The sequence below is a fragment of the Dasypus novemcinctus genome, chromosome 3 (genome assembly GCF_030445035.2).
Source record: "Dasypus novemcinctus isolate mDasNov1 chromosome 3, mDasNov1.1.hap2, whole genome shotgun sequence".
Lineage (NCBI taxonomy): Eukaryota > Metazoa > Chordata > Mammalia > Cingulata > Dasypodidae > Dasypus > Dasypus novemcinctus.
Genome location: NC_080675.1, coordinates 99,919,675 through 99,943,077, shown reverse-complemented (window position 1 = coordinate 99,943,077; position 23,403 = coordinate 99,919,675). Strand labels below are relative to the sequence as shown.

General features: G+C 38.4%; 1 protein-coding gene across 1 annotated transcript; it reads right to left on the bottom strand.

Annotated features, from left to right (window-relative positions):
• Positions 1-11,862: 11,862 nt before the first annotated feature.
• LOC101439696 (olfactory receptor 4F21-like) lies at positions 11,863-12,801 on the bottom strand. The gene has a single exon (XM_004475450.3). It carries the CDS (start codon positions 12,799-12,801, stop codon positions 11,863-11,865), a length of 939 nt encoding a protein of 312 aa, XP_004475507.1.
• Between the last annotated feature and the right edge of the window lie 10,602 nt (positions 12,802-23,403).

Genomic DNA, 23,403 nt, shown 5'->3' with positions numbered 1-23,403 from the left:
AAAGCTTCCCCGAGGGACTCAGCCAGAGATGGAGGAAGCATAGGGCTTGAATGACTGTTGTGCACAATCCACACAGGGTGGAAATGGGAAATACACACAGTAAAACCCCATTAGGTTGTATGCTGAAAAACTTCCCTTGTGCCCATGAAGATGTGTATGGTATAAGGTTTTAGCCAGGAAAGCTTAGGATGCTTTGTGAATTAGAATGGCCAACTTTCAGCATGGGCTGGACCCAGGAGGGCACTTTAGATCCCCAGATCATCCATAAAGACAATGATGCAATAACTGGAAATCCAGGACATCCAGACAAATTCCCCTACATCGATGCTTGGGAAAACACTGTGAGCCTAAACCCACCTTGGTTAGGGAAGTGCATGACTAAGGAAGCTAGAATTTGCTTAATACAGAAACCGAGGAGTGCCATCCCAGGGACCAGACCAAACAATCACCATGCAAAGGGCCCAGAGAAAGTGCACCCCAAGTGCAGTGCCAATCGCCCATTTTAGAAGGGCCATATGAACATGAATTTCCACTGACTTATGTGATGGCTCCCGCCCCAGCAGTACTAAGGAATGAAAATGAGCTAGTCTCCCTAAACAGTGCCCCATTGTTGTCATCCATGCAGGGAAGTATGATGCCCACACCATCCCCACAGTTGCCTTTATCGCCATCTGCACCAGAGAGCCCTATGCCATCCTCGCAGCAGCTTTTACCATCTCCACAGTGGTCTTTGGCATCTTCCACAACAGAAAATGCAGACCAACTGCTTTTACAGCCAGTTTCCCCTGGCAATGCCACTGCAGCACTGCCCATCAGTCGGGAAGGAGATGCTGAGAGGCAATAACTCAAATCACGGGCAGCCCCAGGGGCAGAGGGACAGAGAGAAAGGCTGCCTTTCAGCAACCTCTCTGTAAAGCCCAAACCCCGATATTTATGATACAGATGGCCAGGTTCAGGGGGGAAACCGAACATTCATCTATCAGCCCTGTACAACAATGGATCTCTTTAACTGGAATAGCCACACCCCATGATTCTTGGAGAAGCCTCAGGACATGACAGACCTTTTCCAGCCCATCATACAGATCCACAAACCCACCTGGGCTGATTGTAAAAAACTTATAATGACTTTTTTGAACTTTGAAAAGAGAAAGCATGTCATGCAGGGAGCTCTAATCTGGCGTAGAGAGCACCCACCTGTGGGTTTGCTATTTTGAGCTTGCTACTTTGAGTTAGCAACCCACGAGGACCGGGCGGGCTTCCACGGCTCGGCGGTGAGCCCCTAGGCCAGCGCGTGGGCCTAGGTTCTCCAGGTGTGGGGGACGCACGGTAAGAACCACGGAGACAGCCTGTGAGAGTGAGCTAGTCCTCTTTATTGCGGAAATACACTTGATTATATAAGGTCGGGTCAAGGGAGGGGTAGGAACGGGGGCGGATTAACTACGGGGCGGTAGTGGATAGGCGGAGCTGTGCAGGCAGCTATGAGGTAGGCGGTGAAGGATAGCAACTGCTGGAAAAGGGAGATAACAAAGGCTAGGAGGAGGGGTGAAGGGAGGCAGCAACACCCACCTTAGGGAACTTTGGACTGTAATCAATATGCCCACTCCCAGTTCCCAAAGGAGGACCCCCTGTGGGATCCCAATAGCACCTCTGGGCTCAACTGACTAGAAACATTCCATAGGGCTTTAGTTGAAGGATTCAGGGTGGGGAGTCACAAGGCAGTGAATATGGCAAAGACCAGTCAAATTCTACAGGCTCATGATGAGAGTCCTGCTCAATTCTATGAGAGAATGTGCGAAGCATTTCCTGTATACATGTCCTTTAATCCAGATGCTCCTGAGACCCAAACAATGGTCAAGGCAGCATTCATTGCCCAATTACAGACTGACATCTGAAGAAACCTGCAGAAGTTGGATGGATTTGCTGGAATGAATATCTCTCAGCTCATGGAAGTAGCTACTAAAGTCTATGTCAACTGTTATGTAGAAACAAGAAGGGAAGAAAATTGAAAGATGAGAAAAAAGGCAGATCTTCTGGCAGCAGCAATCATGGAAAAATCCATTCCTGTGTTAAGGAGAGTAACCTGTCAGGCCCAGCCCCAAGGAGAGGGAAAGGCCCACATCTAGGGTGAAATCAGTGTGCATACTGCCAAGAGGATGGGCATTGGAAGCAAGAGTGTCCCAGCTGGCCACTTGACCCTGCCTCTGCAGCCAAAACATTAGCCAGAAAAGCCAGTGGGGCATCACAACCCAAATGCTGCATCTGTAAAGGTTCAGAAAAATAACCTGCAAATCAGATAATTGGGCTGGCAGGAATGGAGGACTCTGATAGACATTATTAGGACAGACCAGGCTCCTATTCTCTCGGCCCCATGGAGTCTATAGTTGGAGTCCAAATTGGGGGCTGCACCATACATATGATGGTTGACACTGGGGTTCAACATTCAGTAATGACCAAGCCAGTTGGACCTCTATCAAAAAGACAGGCCACTATTGTAGGAGCAACTGGCAAAAGTACCCAAAGGCCATTCTTTCAAGCCAGGACCTGCAACATTGGGGGTAAGGAGGTCACTCACGAATTCCTTTATCTTCCAGAGTGCCCAGTCCCCCTCCTGGTCAAAATCTGCTATCTAAACTGCAGGCTCAAATTATCTTTGATACCACGCGGCAATCCACACTGACACTGGGGCCACAGGACCCTCCAAAAATAGTGCTAACCCTTCCTCTGCAGGTGGAATGGAAACTGTTTTGCCTCAGTGAGCCTGGCCAATCCATGGCCATGCAGCTCCCCTTTGAAGATGTACCTGAAGTATGGGCAGAGGGTAACCAGATAGGGATGGCACATGACATTCATCCAATTATTACTGAAATAAAGCCCACAGCCAGTCCAGTAAGCATAAGGCAATAACCAGTTCCAAGCAAAGCACAAGAAAAGATCCAGCTACATATTCAGAAATTACTGAATGAGGGCATATTGAGGCCATGCCAGTCTCCATGGAACACCCCACTCTTCCCAGTTAAAAAGGCTGATGGGGATTACCGCCCAGTCTAGGATTTATGAGTGGTTAATTCGGCATTAATAATCCTTCATCTGTGGTTTCTAATCCATATAATCTCCTCAGTTTAATACCCTCATCAGCAATCTATTTTTCATGTTTAGATCTTAAGGATGCCTTCTTCTGCATTCGGATAGGACTCTGGAGCCAGCCCATTTTCGCCTTTATGTGGGAAGATCCAAACTCAGGTGAAAAGCAGCAGCTAACATGGACTTGATTGCCTCAGGGATTTAAAAATGCACCCACTATTTTTGGACAAGGGTTTGCCAGTGATCTCAAGTCCTTTAAACCAGGAAGGCAAAACTGTTTTCTCCTCCAATATGTAGATGACCTCATTCTCAGAAGTCCCACCTACCAAAACTGCATTGGTGGAACCCATGCTCTTTTAAAGCATCTACAGCCAAAAGGCTATCAGGTGTCTAAGAAAAAAGCCCAAATCTGCCTACCTCAGGTCAAATATCTAGGTTATAAAATAATGCAGGGGAACCATGAATTGCGATTTGAAAGAAAGAAAGCAATCTGTAGTCTCCCTGAGCCCAATACCCACCAGAAGTTGGAAGAGTTCCTCGGGGCAGCTGTATCCTGTCACAATTGGATCCCCAATTTTGGGGTCCTCATGTGCCCTTCATATGAAGCCACAAAGTGGGGAGATCGTGATCCCCTGCTCTGGGAAAGCCCACAGAAAAACGCTTTCACTGCTCTCAAACAAGCTCTAATGAAAGCACTGAGCCTCAGACTTCCAAACCTCAGTAAGCCATTCTACCTCTATGTTCACAACTGCCAATGCATTGCAGTAGGAGTACTCACTCAATATCTCAGTTCCTGGCAAAGACCTGTAGCGTATCTATCCTAACAACTGGACACTGTAGCCCAGGGATGGCCCTCATGTTTGCTGGCTTTAGCCGCTGCAGCCATGCTTACAACAGAAGATATAAAATTAACTTTTGAGCAGCCTACAGTTGTCTGGGTTCCACATGCATTAATCACAATCTTAGAAGCCGAAGGAACACATTGGCTTACTAACACCCACCTGGTTAAATATCAAATCCTTTTATGTGAAAATCCATCCATCCAGCTGGAACTTATAAAAACCCTAAATCCTGCCACCCTGCTACTCGTGGAGCCAGGGTTCCAGCCCATAACTGCCTGGAAATATTACAAGAGGTATATTCCAGCCAGCCAGACCTCCAAGACCAGCCACTGGCAAATCCTGACATGGAGTTCTTCACAGATGGGAGTAGCTTTATGCAGGGCAGCAATCGGCGAGCAGGATATGCTGTAGTAACATCCAAGACCACTGTAGAGGCACAGCACCTCCCAGATAACACATCAGCACAGAAAGCTGAACTAATTGTCCTCACTGAAACCCTGCAACTTGCAGCTGGAGCGAAAGTTAACATCTACACAGACTCCAAATATGCCTTTCTTACCCTGCATGCACATGGAGTCTTATACAAACAAAAGGGACTCATTAACTCAGGAGAGAAGATCATTAAATATGGCACACAGATTCTGGAGCTACTAGAAGCAGTTTGGGAGCCTGTCAAAGTGGCTGTAATGCACTGAAAGGGACATCAGACAAGCCACAGCCCCATTACTCAGGGAAATCAGAGGGCAGATGCTGAAGGAAAAAGAATGGCATGGGAGGGATCCCTATCTGAAAACCTGGCCACCGCTCTCATTTCTCAACCTCTTAGTTATCAGAACCTCCAGTATACACTGCCTGCTCTCATCCTGCAGCCTCTGAGTCACAGAGAGCTGCAATATACTCAAACCAAGAGAGAGTGGATACTCTCTGAGGGCAGGACACAAGGAGAAAATGGATGGTGGACATTGCCTGATCACAGAATAGTTTTGCCACATATATTAGCAGCAACCATAGTTCAAGACTACCATGAGAACACACACTTGGGGAAAAAAACATCTTAAGGAAGTGTTAGAGAGATTCTTCTACATCCCAAGACTAGTCACTATCACCCATGCTGTATGCCAATGGTGTGTGACATGCGCACAAAATAACCCTTGCCAGGGGCCCATAGGAGCCCCAGGAATCCAGAGAATTGGCAGTATGCCTCTTGAAGATCCAGTATTTGATTTCACTGAAATGCCATGATCTGGAAGCTATAAATATCTCTTAGTCCTTGTCTGCACATTTTCTGGCTGGGTGGAAGCCTTTCCCACTCGAACAGAGAAAGCTGAAGAAGTAGCTAAGGTTCTCCTCAGGGAAGTAATTCCTCACTATGGGCTACCACTCTCAATTGGCTCTGACAATGGACCTGCCTTTGTCTCTGAAATAAATCAAAAGATTGTAAAGGCACTACACATCCAATGGAAACTGCACACTGCTTACCGACCTCAGAGCTCAGGAAAGGTAGAGTGAATGAACCATACAATAAAGACTTATATTGCCAAGATTTGCCAAGAAACTGGGCTAACATGGGTGCAAGTGTTACAGAATTTGAGAGAGGTTCAATTATTTGCATATAGAGAGGCCAGGACTCAGGAATGATTTTGAGAAGGAAAAATGGTATATAGACGGCTGGCCAGACTTGGGAACGTTCTGTTTTAATTCTGAGCCCTGAATAAGATTTTTGAGTCCCTTTTATACAGAGAGGAAAGGCCAAATGGTCTTTTTGTTTCAGTTCTCAATAGGGTTGAATTAGCATATATTTCCACATTTTAGGTAAGTTTTTAGCATGGACTTCAGGTATTCTAGATAAGCTTTTAGCTTATTTGGTTTGTATTTCCCCTGAATACTTAAAGTTTATAGACCTTGCATTGTTAAACTGTTTCCTGGTCACCAAGGGCAGGAATGCAGCCTTTTATCATCCCACACCCACAAGTCACAGATAGTTTAGTTATCTCTGAAGAGATAAAGAGCCTCCCACTCATAGCCCACATCATAAGTACTTCCAAGTGCTTTCCTACAAGTTTGAGCCAGCCCTAGCTGAAAACTAAGCCTAACCCCTTATGAAATCCTCTTTGGGAGGCCCCCTCTCTTAATCAAAAATATAGAAGGGGATCTCAGAGAAAGAGGAAACTTATCAATAGCTCAGCAGATAATCAGTTTAGGAAAAACCCTACATAACATGCATTACTGGGTCCAAGAAAGGGCCCCTATTAGCTTAAGCAGTTCCATACACCCATATACCCAGGAGATGCAGTTTGGGTCAAGGACTGGAAATCAGCTCCACTAACCCCTCGATGGGGAGGACCCTATCTTGTCATTTTATCCACCCCCACTGCAGTTAAAATAGCGGAAATCACCCTGTGGATACACCATAGCCAAGTCAAGCGAGCTGTCCCAGAGTCCTGGACCTGTATTCCAGAAACCCACAACTCAACCAAACTCATCTTGTGAAAAAACGGAATACCAAGCCCTGCTCCAGTCACACCCCAGAAACTGACTGGTCCACTCATGGTGGACGACTGTGGATGGAACACGGAGCTCTGTTCCAGTCACAGCCTGGAAGCTGATTGGTGTAAGCACAGCTGAAGAATAGGAATCTGGTTTAATCTGCTACAGTGCCCCTTTGGCTATTTTTCCTACTTCTATCCCTGACCCTCCCCTGGTCCCAGATAGACACCACAGAGTGTGAGCCATGTATTCAAAAGGTGCATACAGGGGCCCATGTCAACACCACATTAATATATTATAGTCATTACACCGGCAAGGGCCATATAACCACCTGTCAGTTTCAGGGAGTCTCCTATAGTGTCTGTAACGCATCTGGCCAAATAACCTGCTATAACCCTAGACCCCCAATAGTCTCCCATAAATGGGAAATAAGAGTGCTTGATCAAAATGGGGAGCTACTTTCCTCCACCCCAGTCACTAGCCAGAACCAATGAGTGTCCCTCCTATTTGACGCATGTCAAGTTGTAGACTCCGGGATACCATGGAACACAGATTGTGGAGGGCTCAGCTGGGAGCAAACGTATATTCACAACAATATATATGCACTCCAGAAATGAGAAGTACAGCCCAAGGAACTTTTAGTAAGAATACGTAGGTGCATACTACTGCCCCTACTGGTCCTGGGCCACCTGGAACAGACACAGCTAAACAAACAGCTATCCTCACCAAGGGTATGGCCCTGGCTAACTGTCCATGTGGTCAATGTAAACCCTTAAACCTCACCATCCTTAAACCTGATCCTGGCAGACTCGGGGAGTCCAAATGGGCCTCTGCATTGATGGTAAAGGAATAGACCCAGGACACTACATCTGGGTTGGTTACCGGGAAAACCCACTCACAAGTAAAGCCCATTCTGTGTTCCACTCCTTTTATGAAGAAATGGAAAAGCCCTTTTCCATCCCACAAACAGCAAGAAACCTCTTTATAAGCCTGGCTGAAGTGGTCAGGGCAGCCTTAAATGTTTCCTCGTGCTAAGTATGTGGAGCTACTAATATGGGTGAGCAATGGCCCTGTGAAAACAGGGAATACAATTACAGCCAACCATATAATGAAACTGGCCTCCCGGTTGTCCCCTGAGATAGTATGTGCCCCTTGCAAACTTCTGTCATAAGAAAATATTGTGCTTCAAAGGCCTGCCTAAGCTCCTCTCTATGTATTGAAAACCTAACATGTACAGGGGGAAAATTCCAAAATTATACCACAAATACAACAGAGCCTTGGGGAACATGGAACGATTCTGACCTCATTCTCATAAATCGTACTTTCCCCAAATTAATCACAGTGTGAAACTGCACCGCAAAGGCACCTTTACTGCCCCAAATGGTTTGTACTGGATTTGTGGGAAGGTAGCATTCTGAGAACTTCCGCGAAACTGGTGTGGTACTTGTATGCTTGGTACAATAAAACCCTTCTTCCTCATTCCCTTAACAGAAGGGAAAGAGCTAAGCCAGCCAGTATATCAAAACATAAGAGAAAAAAGGGCTGTCATTACCTGGGTAGGTGAAGAATGGCCCCCTGAGAGTATAATCTAATACTATGGGCCAGCAACTTGGACAGAGAATGGCATGTGGGGTTATCGAACCCCTACCTATTTGCTAAACTGAATCATCTGCTTACAAGCTGTGGTAGAGATTATAACCAATGAAACTGCCCATGCACTAAACTTACTAGCCCAACAGAAAACTAAATTCAGAAATGCTATCTATCAAAACCATCTCGCCCTAGACTATCTCTTGGCAACTGAAGGGGGAGTTTGTGGAAAATTCAATCTCTCTAACTGCTGCCTTGAATGACAGCACTGGAAAAGTTATTGATGAAATTACAAGCAAAATCATAAAAATTGCTCATGTCCCAGTGCAAACCTGGAATGGTTAGAATTTAAATAATCCGTTTGGAAGCTGGCAGTCAATAGTAAACAATTTCAAGCTTTTACTGGGAATAATTGCCGTCCTCATAGGAGCATACACCATCCTTCCTTGCCCACTCCCTTTCACTGTAAACAGAATGTGCACCCTAACAAATGGTATAGTAAAAAGTCAGACAGCTGCCCATCTCATGGCTCTATATACATACCAATCAGTCCAGAGGGACTCTGACAATGGTGATGCTGAAGCTTAATAATTTAAACTTGGCCTCAAAGAGGTAATATAATATAGCCTGTGCATAAATTCAAAATTGTTTCCAAGTGTACCTAGTCTCTAGACATCCAAATAAGTAATATAGGCCCTACAGTATTTGAATGTTCAGAAAGGATGTATGACTGAATGTGTATTCAAGGTTGCATGCAGATGGAATGTGGAGGATATGTTAAATTCAAGCTCACCTAAAATGTGGAGAATATGCTAATTCAAGCTCACCTGAAATGTGGAGGTACTTTAATTGAAAACCTATCTAGTACTCTGACAAACAACTAACAAGGAAAGTCGTTTTCTTTCAAAAGGGCACCATTTAACTCCCAACCCTAATATCTTTTCTGTATAAAAGGAAACCCAAAATTCTATATGTGGCTCAGTTTTTATTAGGACAGGAGTCTGCCTAGTCAGGCCGGTCGAAATAAATCAAGTTCCTTCTCATAATTCTCGTGTCCTGGCCTTCTATACCGTGTACACCCGATTTCTCTACAACACTAGAATGAAAGAAGAAAAACTGTGGGACTGTACAGCATAATAAACGGTACCATGGACAGTGGACTGGGGTTAGTTGTGCAAGTATAAGAATCTTCTTTCATAAATTATAACAAATATATGACACTTATACAAGGTGATAATAATAGAATGGTATATGGGGAAAATACACTTAATGTAAACTATGGATGACAGGTAATAGTAATATTTTAATATTCTTCCTCAAGTATAACAAAGGTATCACACTAATGCAAAGTGTCAACAATGGTTAGGTCTATAGGAGCATTGTTTTTCACATGGCTTTTCTATATATTTAGAACTTTTCAAATTAAAAAAGTAATAATTTTAAAAAACATGTTAAGTGAAAGAAACCAGACACAGAGTACTACATATTGGATGATTCCATTTATATAAAATGTAGAAATAAATAAACCTATAAAGATGGAAATAGATTAGTGGTTATCATAGGATGGGAAAGGATAGAGGGATTAAGAGGTGACTGGCAAGAGGTATGGAGCTTTTCTTTCTGTAGGAATGAAAATGTTCTAAAATTGATTGTGGTGATGAATGCACAACTCTGTTATATATTGAAAGCCATTGATTACACAGTTTGGATGGATTATATGTTACATGAATACATGTCAATAAATCTGTTTTAAAATAAAAAGCATAAGAAAGAAAGAGCTTTTCTAGTCACATAAAATTAATCACAAGAAAACTAGTGTGGCTAAACAAATATCACATGAAGTGGACTTTAGAGCAAATATTTTTACAAGGGATAAAGGTCATTTCATAATGATAAAATGGTAAATTAAAAAAGAGTACATAAAACTCATAAACATTGGTACACCTTATAACAGAACTTTAAAGTGTATGAAGCAAAAAACTCATAGAACTCTAAGGAGAAATAGTTAAATCCACAGATACAGCCAGAGAGTTAAATATCTCTTTTCTAATTATTTGTAGAAAAAACAGTAAAACAATCTCTAAGGAAATAAAAGATTTAACATTATGGACCAAGGGGAACTAGTTTACATTATTAGAATATATCACCTAAAAATAATTAAATGAAAATTCTTTTCAACGACAAATGAAATATTTAGCAAGGTAAACTATATTCTAGTCCATAAGACATGTCTCAGTAAATTTAAAAGTATTTAAATCATGCAAGGCATGTTATCTGAATATAATGAAAAAAAATTAGACTTCAGTAACAGAAAGATAGGAATTATAACCCCTGATTTAAAGACAAAATTAAAAGGAAAATTAGAAAATATTTTGAATGAAATTAAAATAAACAAGATATACCAAAATTTCTGGAATGCAGTTAAAGCAGTGCTTAAAGGAATATTAATGGAACTGAATGAATATATTAAAAAAGAAGAATGGTCTTGAAGGGTTATGACTTCCACATAAAGTAATTGCATAAAGAAAGTAAATTAAGACATAAAAAGCAGAATAATGTAAATATAAACAATAAGATAAGAAGCCAATGAAATATGAAACCAAAAACAATAGAGAAAATCAATGATTTGAAAACCTGATTGGGAAGTTCAAGAAAATTGACATAACTATAACCATACTGATAAGGTAAAAAGAGAAAAAACAATAAAACACACAAACTACTAATATTCAGAATAAGAGAGATTTAAAAAAATATTGCATCTTCCAGATATTTAAAAAGATGAGATATTTTGAGCAAATTGTTCCAATAAATTTGATAACATAAATAAATGTACAAACTTCTCAAAAGACACAAACTTCCAAAATGGACAAAAACTTTCTAATAAATAAACTGAGTTTATACCTGAAAATCTTCCCTTCATTTCCCTTTTCTTTTTATAGTTGAAAACAGGAAAAACTCCAGGCCAAGAAAGCATCACTGACAAATTCTGCTAAACATATAAGAAAGAAATTATAACAATTCTAATCACACTCTTGGAAAAATTTTAAGAAGGAACATTTCCCAACTCATTCTAAAAGGCCTGCATTACCTTGTTACTAAAAAAGAAAAAACATTTTACAAAATCCAACTAACAGTCCTGCTCTAAAACAAACATTCAATAACTTGTCAATGTAAAAGAATGTCCACAACCTGGTATAATGCATACTGTATATGAAAAATCAACTAATACTTAGCATCATACTTAATAATGAAAGACTGGATACTTTCCCCACAAGATCAGGAACAAATCAAGAATGTTCACTCCAATGACTTCTATTCACATTGTACCGGAAGATCTAGAAAACAAAATAAGGTAAGAAAAACAAATAAAATGAATTCATAGTGGAATAAAAGGAGTAAAAAGTTCTTTATTTGCAGTCCACATGGTAAAGTATGAAGAAAATTCTACATCTATAAAAAGCTAGTAGAACTAATAAATGACTTTTACAAGTTTGCAGAACAAAATATAACTAAAATCAATTTTAATTTGATAATACTGAATTGTTGTAAAGTGAGACAAAATACCATTTAAAACAGCATAAGAATATTAAATATTTAGTGTTACATCTTGAAAAGATATGCAAGAATAGTTCACTGAATGCCACAAAACATTGCTGAAAGAAATTAAACGAGATTTACATAAAGAGTGATAAATTCTTTTCATGACTCACTTTTCACAATGAATAAATACATTCATCAGTTAAGAATGACAGGTGTGATAACATCCAAATCTTTTGTGCATCAAATGTCCTGAAACTGAAATATCAAAGATGAAATATAAGGCTAAAGAAACCATTGTCAGTGGAAGACTTTATCATATCATTTATGAGATTTTCCTGTAAATCACGAGATGCTTGCACGCTTTCTTCATTGCAGCCTTCATATCTTTATTTCTGAATGTATAAATTATTGGATTCAGAAAAGGAGTGAGAACTGCATCAAAAATAGCAAGAAACTTGTCCATCTGTGATTTGGGGTGTGGCCAAGTATAGATAAACATGGTTGGACTGAAGAACAAAAGGACCACTGCGATATGAGCTGACAGAGTGGAGAGAGCCTTGGACGAACCACCTGAGGAATGCTTGCAAACAGTAAACAGGATGAAGATGTAGGAGATGAGAAGTATGGAGAAAGAACCAACACAGATAAACCCACTATTGACAGTGACCATAAACTGCAACCTGTAGGTATCTGTACAGGCCAATCTGAGGAGTCGGGGAAGGTCACAGTAAAAGCTGTCCAATACATTAGGGCCACAGAAGGGTAAGTTCACAATAAATGCCAGTTGGAACAGTGAGTGACTGACACCAAGGGCCCAGGCAGCAGCCAGAAACAGTATGCACATCCGCGGGCTCATGATGGTCAGATAGTGCAGAGGCTTACAAATGGCCACATATCTGTCAAAGGCCATGGCTATGAGCAGCACCATCTCCACACCACCAATGACATGAATGAAGAAGATCTGAGCAATGCACCCTCCAAAGGAGATGGTTTTGTGCTTTCTGAAAAGGTCATAAATCATCTTGGGTGAGGTGACAGAGCAGGCTCCCATGTCAATAAAGGAGAGATTGGCCAGTAGAAAGTACATGGGGGAATGTAAGTGACGATCAGTGGTCACAGAAAATACAATGATGATATTTCCAGTCATGCTTGCCACATAGAGTACAGAGGAGAACACCACGAGGAGAAGTTGGATCTCCCGTGAACTGCTCAGTCCCAGAAACACAAACTCAGACACCATCGAATGATTCCTTCCATCCATTGATCCAGCCACCTGGACTGCTGCCAAAATTATGAGAACTAAGAAAATGAGGAGGAAATTGTGATTATGGAGATGATAATATACCCTAGAATCATTTGTGTTGCAGTGTTTTCAGTAGAAATGAAAAGTATATAGTCATTCATTTCCTCAAATAAAAGGAAAATCAACAAAATATAATCACAACTTGTGAGCTGCAACATGACTTAAACCAATAGCCAATACACTTTCACAATGTTCTGGCCTTGAATTAACAGAAGATTAGGTGAGAACAAAAGATTCATGGGTGCTGATGACATTCATCAGCTGTTTAAATTACCTGTGATTTAATTAGTCCTCATTTCCAACATATTACATCTTGCTTTTACACATATTCCCATAATCTCCCTATCTTTCCACTTTGTACTCACAATTTTTGGCAGAAAATAGCATTGAGAGGAAAACATTATGATTAACAGATGGTTCTCCCCTGGAGTGAGAGATGCTGGGACATGAGTTGGAACTGAATTAAGATAAGCTGTAGATTGAGACTGAGGTAAAGAATCTGGGGTATATGATGTTGGAGAGCCAAACAGGAGAAGTATGTGGACTTTCATTTAAAAGAAAAAAACAAAAATAAGCAACCACTTCTTTTTATTATGCTTTCTCATATTCACTGCATTCTTTGAGTGCCTCTAGTTTGTCCACAATCTTCCTTAATTACAAAGCCCTAAACTGGCCTCAACACCCAAAAAAGCTTTCATGGAACTTATACCACTTTTTTCTGCAAGACTTTCTCCAGACCTAATAAAAACTTATTTTGGGATTTCAGCAGAGTTTCTGCAAAGGCATATGCCTAAATTGTCATAAATAATGTAAAATAGCTCTGCAAATAGTTTTCCTGTATCCATACACATGAAGGTATCAAGGACCAGCACTTGGAATGGTTGAGATATTAAGTTTAATTCATCAATCTCTCTCAGTCTCTACTTGGTATTACTCTTTTTAGTTCACTGTCACCCCCCATACTCTAAGATACTTAAACTTGTTTTGATATTTAATATTATCCTGCTTACTTTGACTAAAACCTACTCAGATAATTTATACACATGGCAATTGATAAACATACTTTTAATTCATGATTATAAAATGAGAGGAATATCAAACATTAACAAGTAACATTTTAGGAAGGCAGATAAACTTTCTTCTTGACCTTTCACCATAAAATACAAAGTGTAACACTTGATATTTATTCCTTTAATAATCATTGCATTTATATGTGAGCATATATATGAACAGGGGTAGGCAGAAAACAGGATTGATTCTCTGTATCTGGATACCCACTTCAATCGTTTCCATAAGTTAATAGATTTTGTTATTTTGGAAGTTGTTGAGGTATAGTAAAGGTATAGTTGAGGTATAGTAAAGACTCCTTTCATTTTTGCAGTTACAGAATGGAACTTCCTAACACAAAGATCCCTCTGACTGTTGCACTCACTTGTCTTAGGCCACAAAACTTAGAGATTCTTACTGTGTCCTGACCCCAGTTCTGAGTCATCAACATGGGCATGAGTCTCTCTCTATTCTATCTACTCTCAGTGATTATTCTGTCACCACCTGAGCCAACAGTCCAAGATTCCAAGATTCTCACTTGCTGTAAACAACAACCTGGGGTCTGGGATCAGGAACAGGGAGCAGCCATATATGATGCATATAAGAGTATGGAGAGTCAGCAGGGAGAGGATTGATGGGAAGAGCACACAAGGGTAGATGATGGAGACTCTGGAGAGGAAGCCAAAGAAATACAGTAATATTTTTAAAAGATCCAAGGCCTTGTTGAAGGAAAGCACATGGACCTGTCTGATGAGATGAAGGATTCTCATGGAATCATTAAATACCATTTTGTCCAAGTTGGTTATTAAATGGATGAAAAACATGAGACCACTCAGCAAAGTAAACTAAGCTTCCCAGATTCACACAATTGACAGAAACAAGGATCAGAATCCAGGTCTTTTGATTCCTACCACGGAAAAACAAATCCTGAGAAAATAACCAAGTAAAAATCTTGAGCAAAACTCCAGACTCGAAAGTGTAACTTTGCCTGATTAAATCCCAAATTAACTACAGACATTCATATAATGTGTCAATTATAATACTAAATTAATAGCAGCCTAATAATAATTAAATATTACAAAAATATGTATCTAATTAATAATTGGCTAGTAAAATAGTAAATATTTGGAGAAGTGAATTTTCATTGTTATCATGATTCGTGCAGCTATTTTTCATACTTCTCTGTTTATGTAACTGGCCACTACAATTTTAAGAAAACAACATATTTCTTATAAGTTCATCTTTTTGGTCTTTCTAAAGTTTATTAACCTCAAAGATCAATCCAATTCTTGATTTTACTGTTTCATTCAAAGAAACGTGAAAACAGTAGAAAAACATGAATTGAACATATAACAAGTACAATATAAAGTGGTATACAATATATGTAAAATGAATAGATAAATGAGCTATTGTGGGGAAAATGCTATACAACTTCAAAGGCAGGAGATACAAGTGTCAGGTAGAACAGATGGGGAAGGCAATGCCAATGACCTGGACACAGATTCCCTTTAGGAATTGTGAGAACTGAATAGGAAGAGAGAAAGGAAAGGTATACAATGTGTGGAAAATGCCTTGAACTATGAAATATGAAGAGACTTTTTACTATTGATTAATATTAATGAATATATATCCCATATGATATATCCAGGAACATATCGAAAAGTCAGTAGACAGCTCTTGGTTGAGAGATAGGTTAATAACCAGTGTGTATTAAAGGCCATGCATTTGGGTCAGTAGTCTTCATTATTTCTGATTCTTTCTTCTCTCCATTGTCTTTTCCAATAAGTTCATTATTCACAAGGGTAAATTTTTCATTTAAAAACTTATAGTAGTTATGTTGACCCATTGAAGACACTTAAGGCTTTGCAGCATATTTCTTGATTGAAATTAGATAGTATTTAAACGTCAAAACTATAGCCAGCATTCAACAAATTTCCTAAAATCTATGGAGCAATCTGAGATTCAGAAAAAACAGGGCAGAGAGAAAGGAGAAAGAATGAAACTTTAAAGAATGGGAAACTTGTACATAAGAAGAAATTAGGAAAGATATTTACAATGATAAAAAGGGAAAAAGGAGAAAGCACCAGGGATATAGAAAAAGAGATGAACAAGGTTCAGGTAATATGTATTAGACATAGTCTTTTTCTGAGAACACAGTTAGGAAGAAAAAAATAAGTTCAACTTCTCACCTTAATATTAACCTACTGATTCAGGGCTGCTCCTGACTGACATAGGGTTGCCTTAAAGGAAGTTGAGAAAAGGCAGATGTTTCTATTACCTGCCCTGTCAGGCTTGCAGAGTTTCTGTGAAAATCACACATGATAATGAACAGAAAGATTGCCTTATATTTTGCAATGATATATACACATGTAATTCACTGTAAAGAAATTATCACTGTTATTATGATTTGAGGAGCTTAGCATACACTAAACAGAAGGATATATACAGAACAAAAGACAACAGGCACATGAAATTCTTCCCATGCTTTATGAGTTCTACCATTCCAGGAGTATTTTCTGTCCAGTCAAATACTGCCACTGAGAGAGCCAAAGTGATTTCAAAGCAAGAGTGGACTTTTCACACAGCTAGAAACTCGCAATCAAAAGCACAAATCATTTCAAAATTTTCAAGCTTCTGTTCTTCAATCCTAAAAGTATAGAAATTCACATATTGTCTTTCATATATTATAGTAGAATAGTTGATATATTGGCTTTGAAGGCAGCCACACTTGCTTTTGAAACCAGTCTCCACTGCTCACTGCTATGTGAGCATAACATAGTTACTTAAACTCTAAGAGCTTCAGTTTCCTCCTTACTAAAATGAAGGTAATAATATTTCCCTTGTAAGGTGTAGGAAAAATAAATTATATAATGTATGTAAACTTTATACCTAACTCCACATTTAACACATTTTATGGCACAATAAATCATGTCCATTATATATTATGGAATAACTACATTAATAACTTTCAAGTATGGAAAATTCTTTAAATTCTGAATCTTCCATTTTCTAACATTCTAAAACTAGATCTGGTTTAGTGTAAGGCATTCAAACCTGCACTTGCATTCAGTAGTTCATGTATATTTCCCAAATAACAATTTTGCTTCTGAGGATATACTAGTCAGAGAGAGACTGCCTGAGGGATGTAAGAAGCTTTGAATTCTGATCAGGTTATGCCCCTTCCACAATTATAATCATTTTTTGCATGTGTGAGGCACAAAGAATTCTTTAGTTTCAGTACATATTTTAAGTGAACAAGAGGAAAAAGCAGAGATATTTTATGCTTGTCAGAAAACCAGAGCATTACCAAAGACCAAAGTCTTTAGTTGGATTATGTTCTATTACCATTCTTATTTTCTCATATATTCATTTTGCTCACTGAAAATGAATTTGATTATTGTGTGCCAGATAACAAGAAAGACAATTTCATAAAGAGTCAATTCTTATCCAAAATGTATGTAAAAATATATCAGACATTAAGTTATAATGCATATTATACAAGCAGAAAAAAATCTTTAATAATAATATATGAGTAGAGTGGAAAGAGAAAACTATAGTGATGATAAAAGGCAGTATAGAGAATGTGAAGTTAAGAGACAGAAAATATTACCATACACAGTCAAGAGTATAAAGAAATCATTTCTATAGATGATAAATATGAAAAATAGGTAAACTCAGTGTCCACTGGTTTAATGGTCAAGCATGCAGATTGTCTAGATCATAGAACAGAGGAAAGTAAGACAAGTAAGGTAGTTAATTTTCATTTGGGCCTGACATTGAGAACTAATGCAAGATATAAGAATTATTAAATAAATTTAGAGAACCAATGAAGGAGTGAATGCAAGGAATCAATGACAAGACTAGGTATAAGTGTGATGGGTCAATTAGAGGAAAGGGAAAAGAAGGAAAGTAATCTCCTTAAAAGAATGCTGAAGCACAGCAGATCTGTGAACCACACATAGGTACTAGGACCATGAAGTGCTATCAGTAAGGATCTAGATATGTGACTATTGAGAAAGAAAAACCTGAAGAAATTGATGACTGATTAAAATTGGAGTGAACCTAAAATAGAATAAAGGCAAAGATGATGCCAAGGTTTGAAAATGAATAGCTATAACAATGGTTGATCTGTTTTTAAAAATAAATTGGACAAGGAATTTGTGAGGGTGGAGAAAATAGAAGATTCTGGTTATTTTAGGCAAATAGGGTATTAAATACTACTGAGGACCCAGGTGGAAATATGGGACAGGATATATGGAAAGATGACTAGATTCAAGATACAATTTGACAGTAATCACATAAAAGGAATAGTTTAATGAGCAAAAAAGATCTTTGAAACAAGGAGTATTCAAAAAAGAGGAAAGAACCAAAGACCTAGTCATGGAGAATGTGCAAGCTGATAGTGAAAGGAGGCAAAGAAGCCAACAAGTTAGGCAGAATAATCAGAGAAGGAAGATAATCATCATGGGCCAAAGAACCAAAGGAGAAGAGTCTATCAAGAATGAAAAAGGAGAAAAGACAGCAAAGAGAAGGAATAGAAGAATTTAGTGACAGTGAAGAAGGTGGAATGATAGAATAAAAAGATATATGAGAAAATTTAGGTATCAATTTACATAAATTTTCTATTTTGTAAATGGGAAAGTTTAGCCTAATATATTGTAGCTACACATTATAAATGCAAAATGGGTTAATTATGAATGCCTAATATAATGCATGCGATAATTTGTTGTCAAAGAATGAATTAAAAAAAAAAAACTCTCATTAGAGAGGTTGGATGAAAAAGTTTTCAGAGAACAAATAAGCTTCCTCTGCTGTGGCACTCACCAGCACTTCTTTACAGCTAGTGAGCAATAAAAAATAACTCTAACCATGGAGATGATAGAGACTGTGGAGTGAATAACTTGGCAAGTGAGGAAGAAAGCATAAAGGGGAAAATGTTTTCTAGGCATTGGATGGACTGACCTGATGGCCAGGCTTATCATAAAGCATAGGCCAGACAGGAAGCCTCATGAGATCAAAAAAAGAGGGCTAAGAAACTTGGAAAATCTGGACGAAACAATGAGCAATCATAAGATAAACTTTGATTCTTCCTTGACATAGAAGTAGCATTATCATTCTTTCAGGGCTGAGATATTCACCCTTCCATACCCATGCCAGCAAATATCCATCCTCCTTCAGAGTGCCCAAGTCCTTTCACATTCTCCTTCTCTAGTGACACAGCAAAATGCCACTGACTTGAGGAAAACTTAATTTCTTCATTCCTAGAACACGGAAACTTTGGATCACTAATGTACTCAGTATAGAGGTTTTTTTATTCCTTTTACTTATTTGTTTTACCAAGGGAAATGAAAGAACATCATTAACGATTCAGGTATGGTCCCCCAAATCAACGAGAGCCTATTCAGGATTATTACAGACACACACAAATAGCTGTATTAGATAGTTAGAGCCGAGGCTAATCACAGTCCCAGAGGGTAGTGACTAAGTCTTGCTTTAGAGATAGGGATTGCCAGACTGACATCACTTGGCCTGGGAATTACCACCCACTGTCATTTTGACTTTCCCAGGGGAACCAAGTGGAGAAGCTGTTTGTTAATAAGGGAATAAAGTGTATGTAATTTTCTTATGGTGAAGCTTTTTACCATTTCCTAGAACAACATTGACTCTTTATTTTTTCATGACTAAAAAATGAATTCTAGACAATACAAAAAACATCCTTTTAATTGTTAATTATTTAATAATTTCAATATTGATTACCACAATACTAATAAACTTAAACATAGGAAATAAAGAAGAGAGTGAAGAACACATGATGGTAAAACCATACAATGCTATGAATAAAAATAGTGAGGGGAGTGGGTATAACTCATTGATTGAATGCCCACTTTCCAGGCACATGGCCCCAGGTTCAATCCCTGGTAACTCCTAAAAAAAATAGAGAGAATATATAAAGAATTTTGAAGTGACTGCAGAAATAAAATTTTACATATACATCCTACCAAATCCTCACAAATGTACCATGAAGCAGCCATTTTCATTACCATATAATCTCAGACAAACAATTTTTTTTTATCCAAAGGTCCTTGGACAGCAAAAGGTTGGGCCATGTATGTATTTAGGATGCCCTCACAATTTTCTACTCATAGTTCTACACCAATCTTCCTTAATTACAGAATGTTGACAACATAATTTATGAAGCATATGTGACCTTGAATTAAAATTTCAGGCAAGTGAAAGTAAGTTAAACTAGTTCATCATTAATTATGAAAATAGATTCAGATTTCCAACCTGAATATAAAACATTTCTTCCTCTCTCTTCTGTTAAAGCAGGAGAAGAAACATAAATGTGAGCTTCATTCTTTGAAAGGCTAGGAAGTGTCTGCAATTCTAATCCTGTACACATGGAATATCTATTATATGCAATGAAAATTAACACAGGTCAAGAGTAGACCCCAAAATAAAATGCATGTCTCAAAAGATCTTAAGATAGTCAGAAATCAGTCTCAAAAAGAGGTGGGCATAGCTGGGGAAGAACAGTTTATTCAACAAATGGTGCTGGGAGAATTGGATAGTCAGTCGAAAGAAAGAGGATCCTATCTCACACCTTAAACAAAAATTATCTCAACTGGATCAAAGACCTAACTATAAAATCTACAACCATAAAGCTCCTAGAGGAAAATGTAGGTGAATATCTTCAAGACCTGGTGGAAGGTAATGGATTTTTAAACCTTACACCAAAAGCATGAGCAAAGAAAGCAAACATGGGTAAATCAGACTTTCTCAAACTTTAAACACTTTTGTCATTAAAAGGACTTTGACAAGCAGGTGAAAAGGCAGCTCACTTAATGGGAGAAAATATTTGGAAGCCACATATCTGATAAGGGTTTGATTTCCATTCTATATAAAGAAATCATGCAAATCAACAATAAAGGATCAGATGGTGAACTTGGCCCATTGATTAGGGCATCCATCTACCACATGGGAGGTCTGCAGTTCAAACCCGGGGACTCCTTGACCCGTGTGCAGCTGGCCCATGTGCAGTGCTGATGCGTGCAGGGAGTGCCGTGCCACGCAGGCATGTCCCTCGCATAGGGGAGCCCCACGCGCAAGGAGTGCACCCCGTAAGGACAGCCGCCCAGCAGCCTGCCCAGGAATGGTGCCGCACACACGGAGAGCTGATACAACAAGATGACGCAGCAAAAAGAAACACAGATTCCCATGCCGCTGACAACAACAGAAGCAGACAAAGAAGATGCAGCAAATAGACACAGAGAACAGACAACCAGGACGCGGGCGGGGGAGAGAAATAAATAAATAAATAAATAAATAAATAAATAAATAAATAAATAAATATCTTTAAAATAAAATAAAGGATCAAGCAATCCAATTTAATAATGGGCAAAAGACTTAAATAGACATTTCTCTGGGGAAAAGTGTGAAAAAGCATATGAAAAAAAATGTTCCTATCACTAGCTATTAGGGAAATGCAAATCAAAATGACAATGAGATATTATCTCACACCACATAAAATAATCATTAATGGAAAAACAGAAAACAATAAGTGCTGGAGAGGATGTAGAGAAATAGGAACACTACACTGTTGGCGGGAATGTAACAATAGTGTAGCCTCAGTGAAAGACATTTTGGCAGTTGTGCAGGAAGCTAAATATAGAACTATCACATGATCCAGCAATTCCTCTACTGGGACTATATCTAGAAGAACTGAAAACTGTGCCATGAACAAATATTTGAACACCAGTGTTCATAGCTGCATTATTCATACTCGCCAAAAGATGGAAACAACACAAGTGTCCATCAACCGATGAATGGATAAACAAAATGTGATATATACATACAATGGAATACTATGCTGCTGCAGGAAGAAATGAAACTGAGGCACATATGATAACATGGATGAACCCTAAAGACATTATGTTAAGTGAAATAAACCAGAAACAAAAGGACAACTATTGCATGGTCTCACTAATATGAACTAAATACAAAGAATAAATGCATGGAGTTAGAACCTAGAGTAAAGGTTATTGGGAATAAGAGGAAAGTCAAGAAGGTGTACTGAGGCCTAATGTATGTGGAAGTTTTAATTAACTTACTGTAAAAGTGTGGAAATGGATAGAATTAATGGTAATACATAGTGAAGAGAACTAATGCAGCTGATCTATTATATAAATGGGATTGTGTCTGAAAAGAGTAATCTAGGGAAGTAAAAGTCAATTGAAAGAAATCTGAAGAATAATCTAGAGACTGAGTAACAGAGTGAACCCAGAGGTGTGTGAGAATTGTGGCTAATAGCACAAATACAAGAATGGCCTTCTATGAACTAGAACAAGCGTACACCACTATTGGAAGGTGATAAGAATGTGGAGAAGCATGGGAAAAATACAACTAATGTAACCTATGGACTATAGTTAACAGCAATGTAATGTTCTTGCAGCAATGGCAAAGATGTACTGTGTTAATAATAAAGGGATACAGAAAAAATATACCAAATATATGCTATATACCATAGTTAGTGGTAATAGTCTGATGATATTATCTAATAATCTGTAACAAATATTCCACACAATGTAGTATGTTGGTGGAAAGGTGTTGTATGAAAATTCCACTCATGTTCATGATTGTTTTGTAAGTCCACAACCTCTCTAATAAAAAACATATTAAAAAAAAAAAGAGGTGGACATACTGAATGGCAAAACCTATGATATTTACTTAAATAGAAATATCATAGTGTGGGGATCATGACTCCACAGGGTTGCAAGGGGAAAGGAGCTTAAAGAAGCATTCAGATACAATAGATAGAAGAAATAAATGATAAACGATATAGAGAATGAAATATAAACTAGCAAACCTCAGAAATAAAGGAAAAAGAAAAAAGCATTATGATAAGATGCAAAAAAAGATATGGGAAGACAGATGTTGCTGAAAACATATACTGAGACATGCATGGCAACTTAAAAATCCTGTAAAAAGTGAAACAGAATACCAAAGAGTTTAAAAAATTGAGAGAGAAAATAATGGTCAAATGAAAGATTTGTGTTTGTTAAAAAGAGTTTACAAAATTTGATAAAGAAAAAAATATTCAAAGATGAAACAAAAGAAAACTTTTCTGAAATGAAGGAAGACTTTAACCTACAGACTAAAAGGATTTACAATGACTTGGGAAAAGATTGCAATAGTGTGGAAAATACAAAGGCAGATCCATGAAAAATTATCTGATTTCACATACACAATAAACAACACACTAAAAAAATGCTGTAAATAGAAGTTTAAACTTTGACTTAGATATATCCACTGCAATATTCAAAGATAGAAGGCAACAGAAAGATATCTAGAATGTTTTGTGAATGTACAAAACTTTCCCAAAATGTTGTAATTTGTTAATTGCATGTTGAGCCAGGTTGTCACTTCAAGTACAATGAAAGCAAAAAGATACTTTCAAATATGCATAAACATAGGTAATAGAGTTTCCACGAGACTCTATAGAAGAGAACCAGT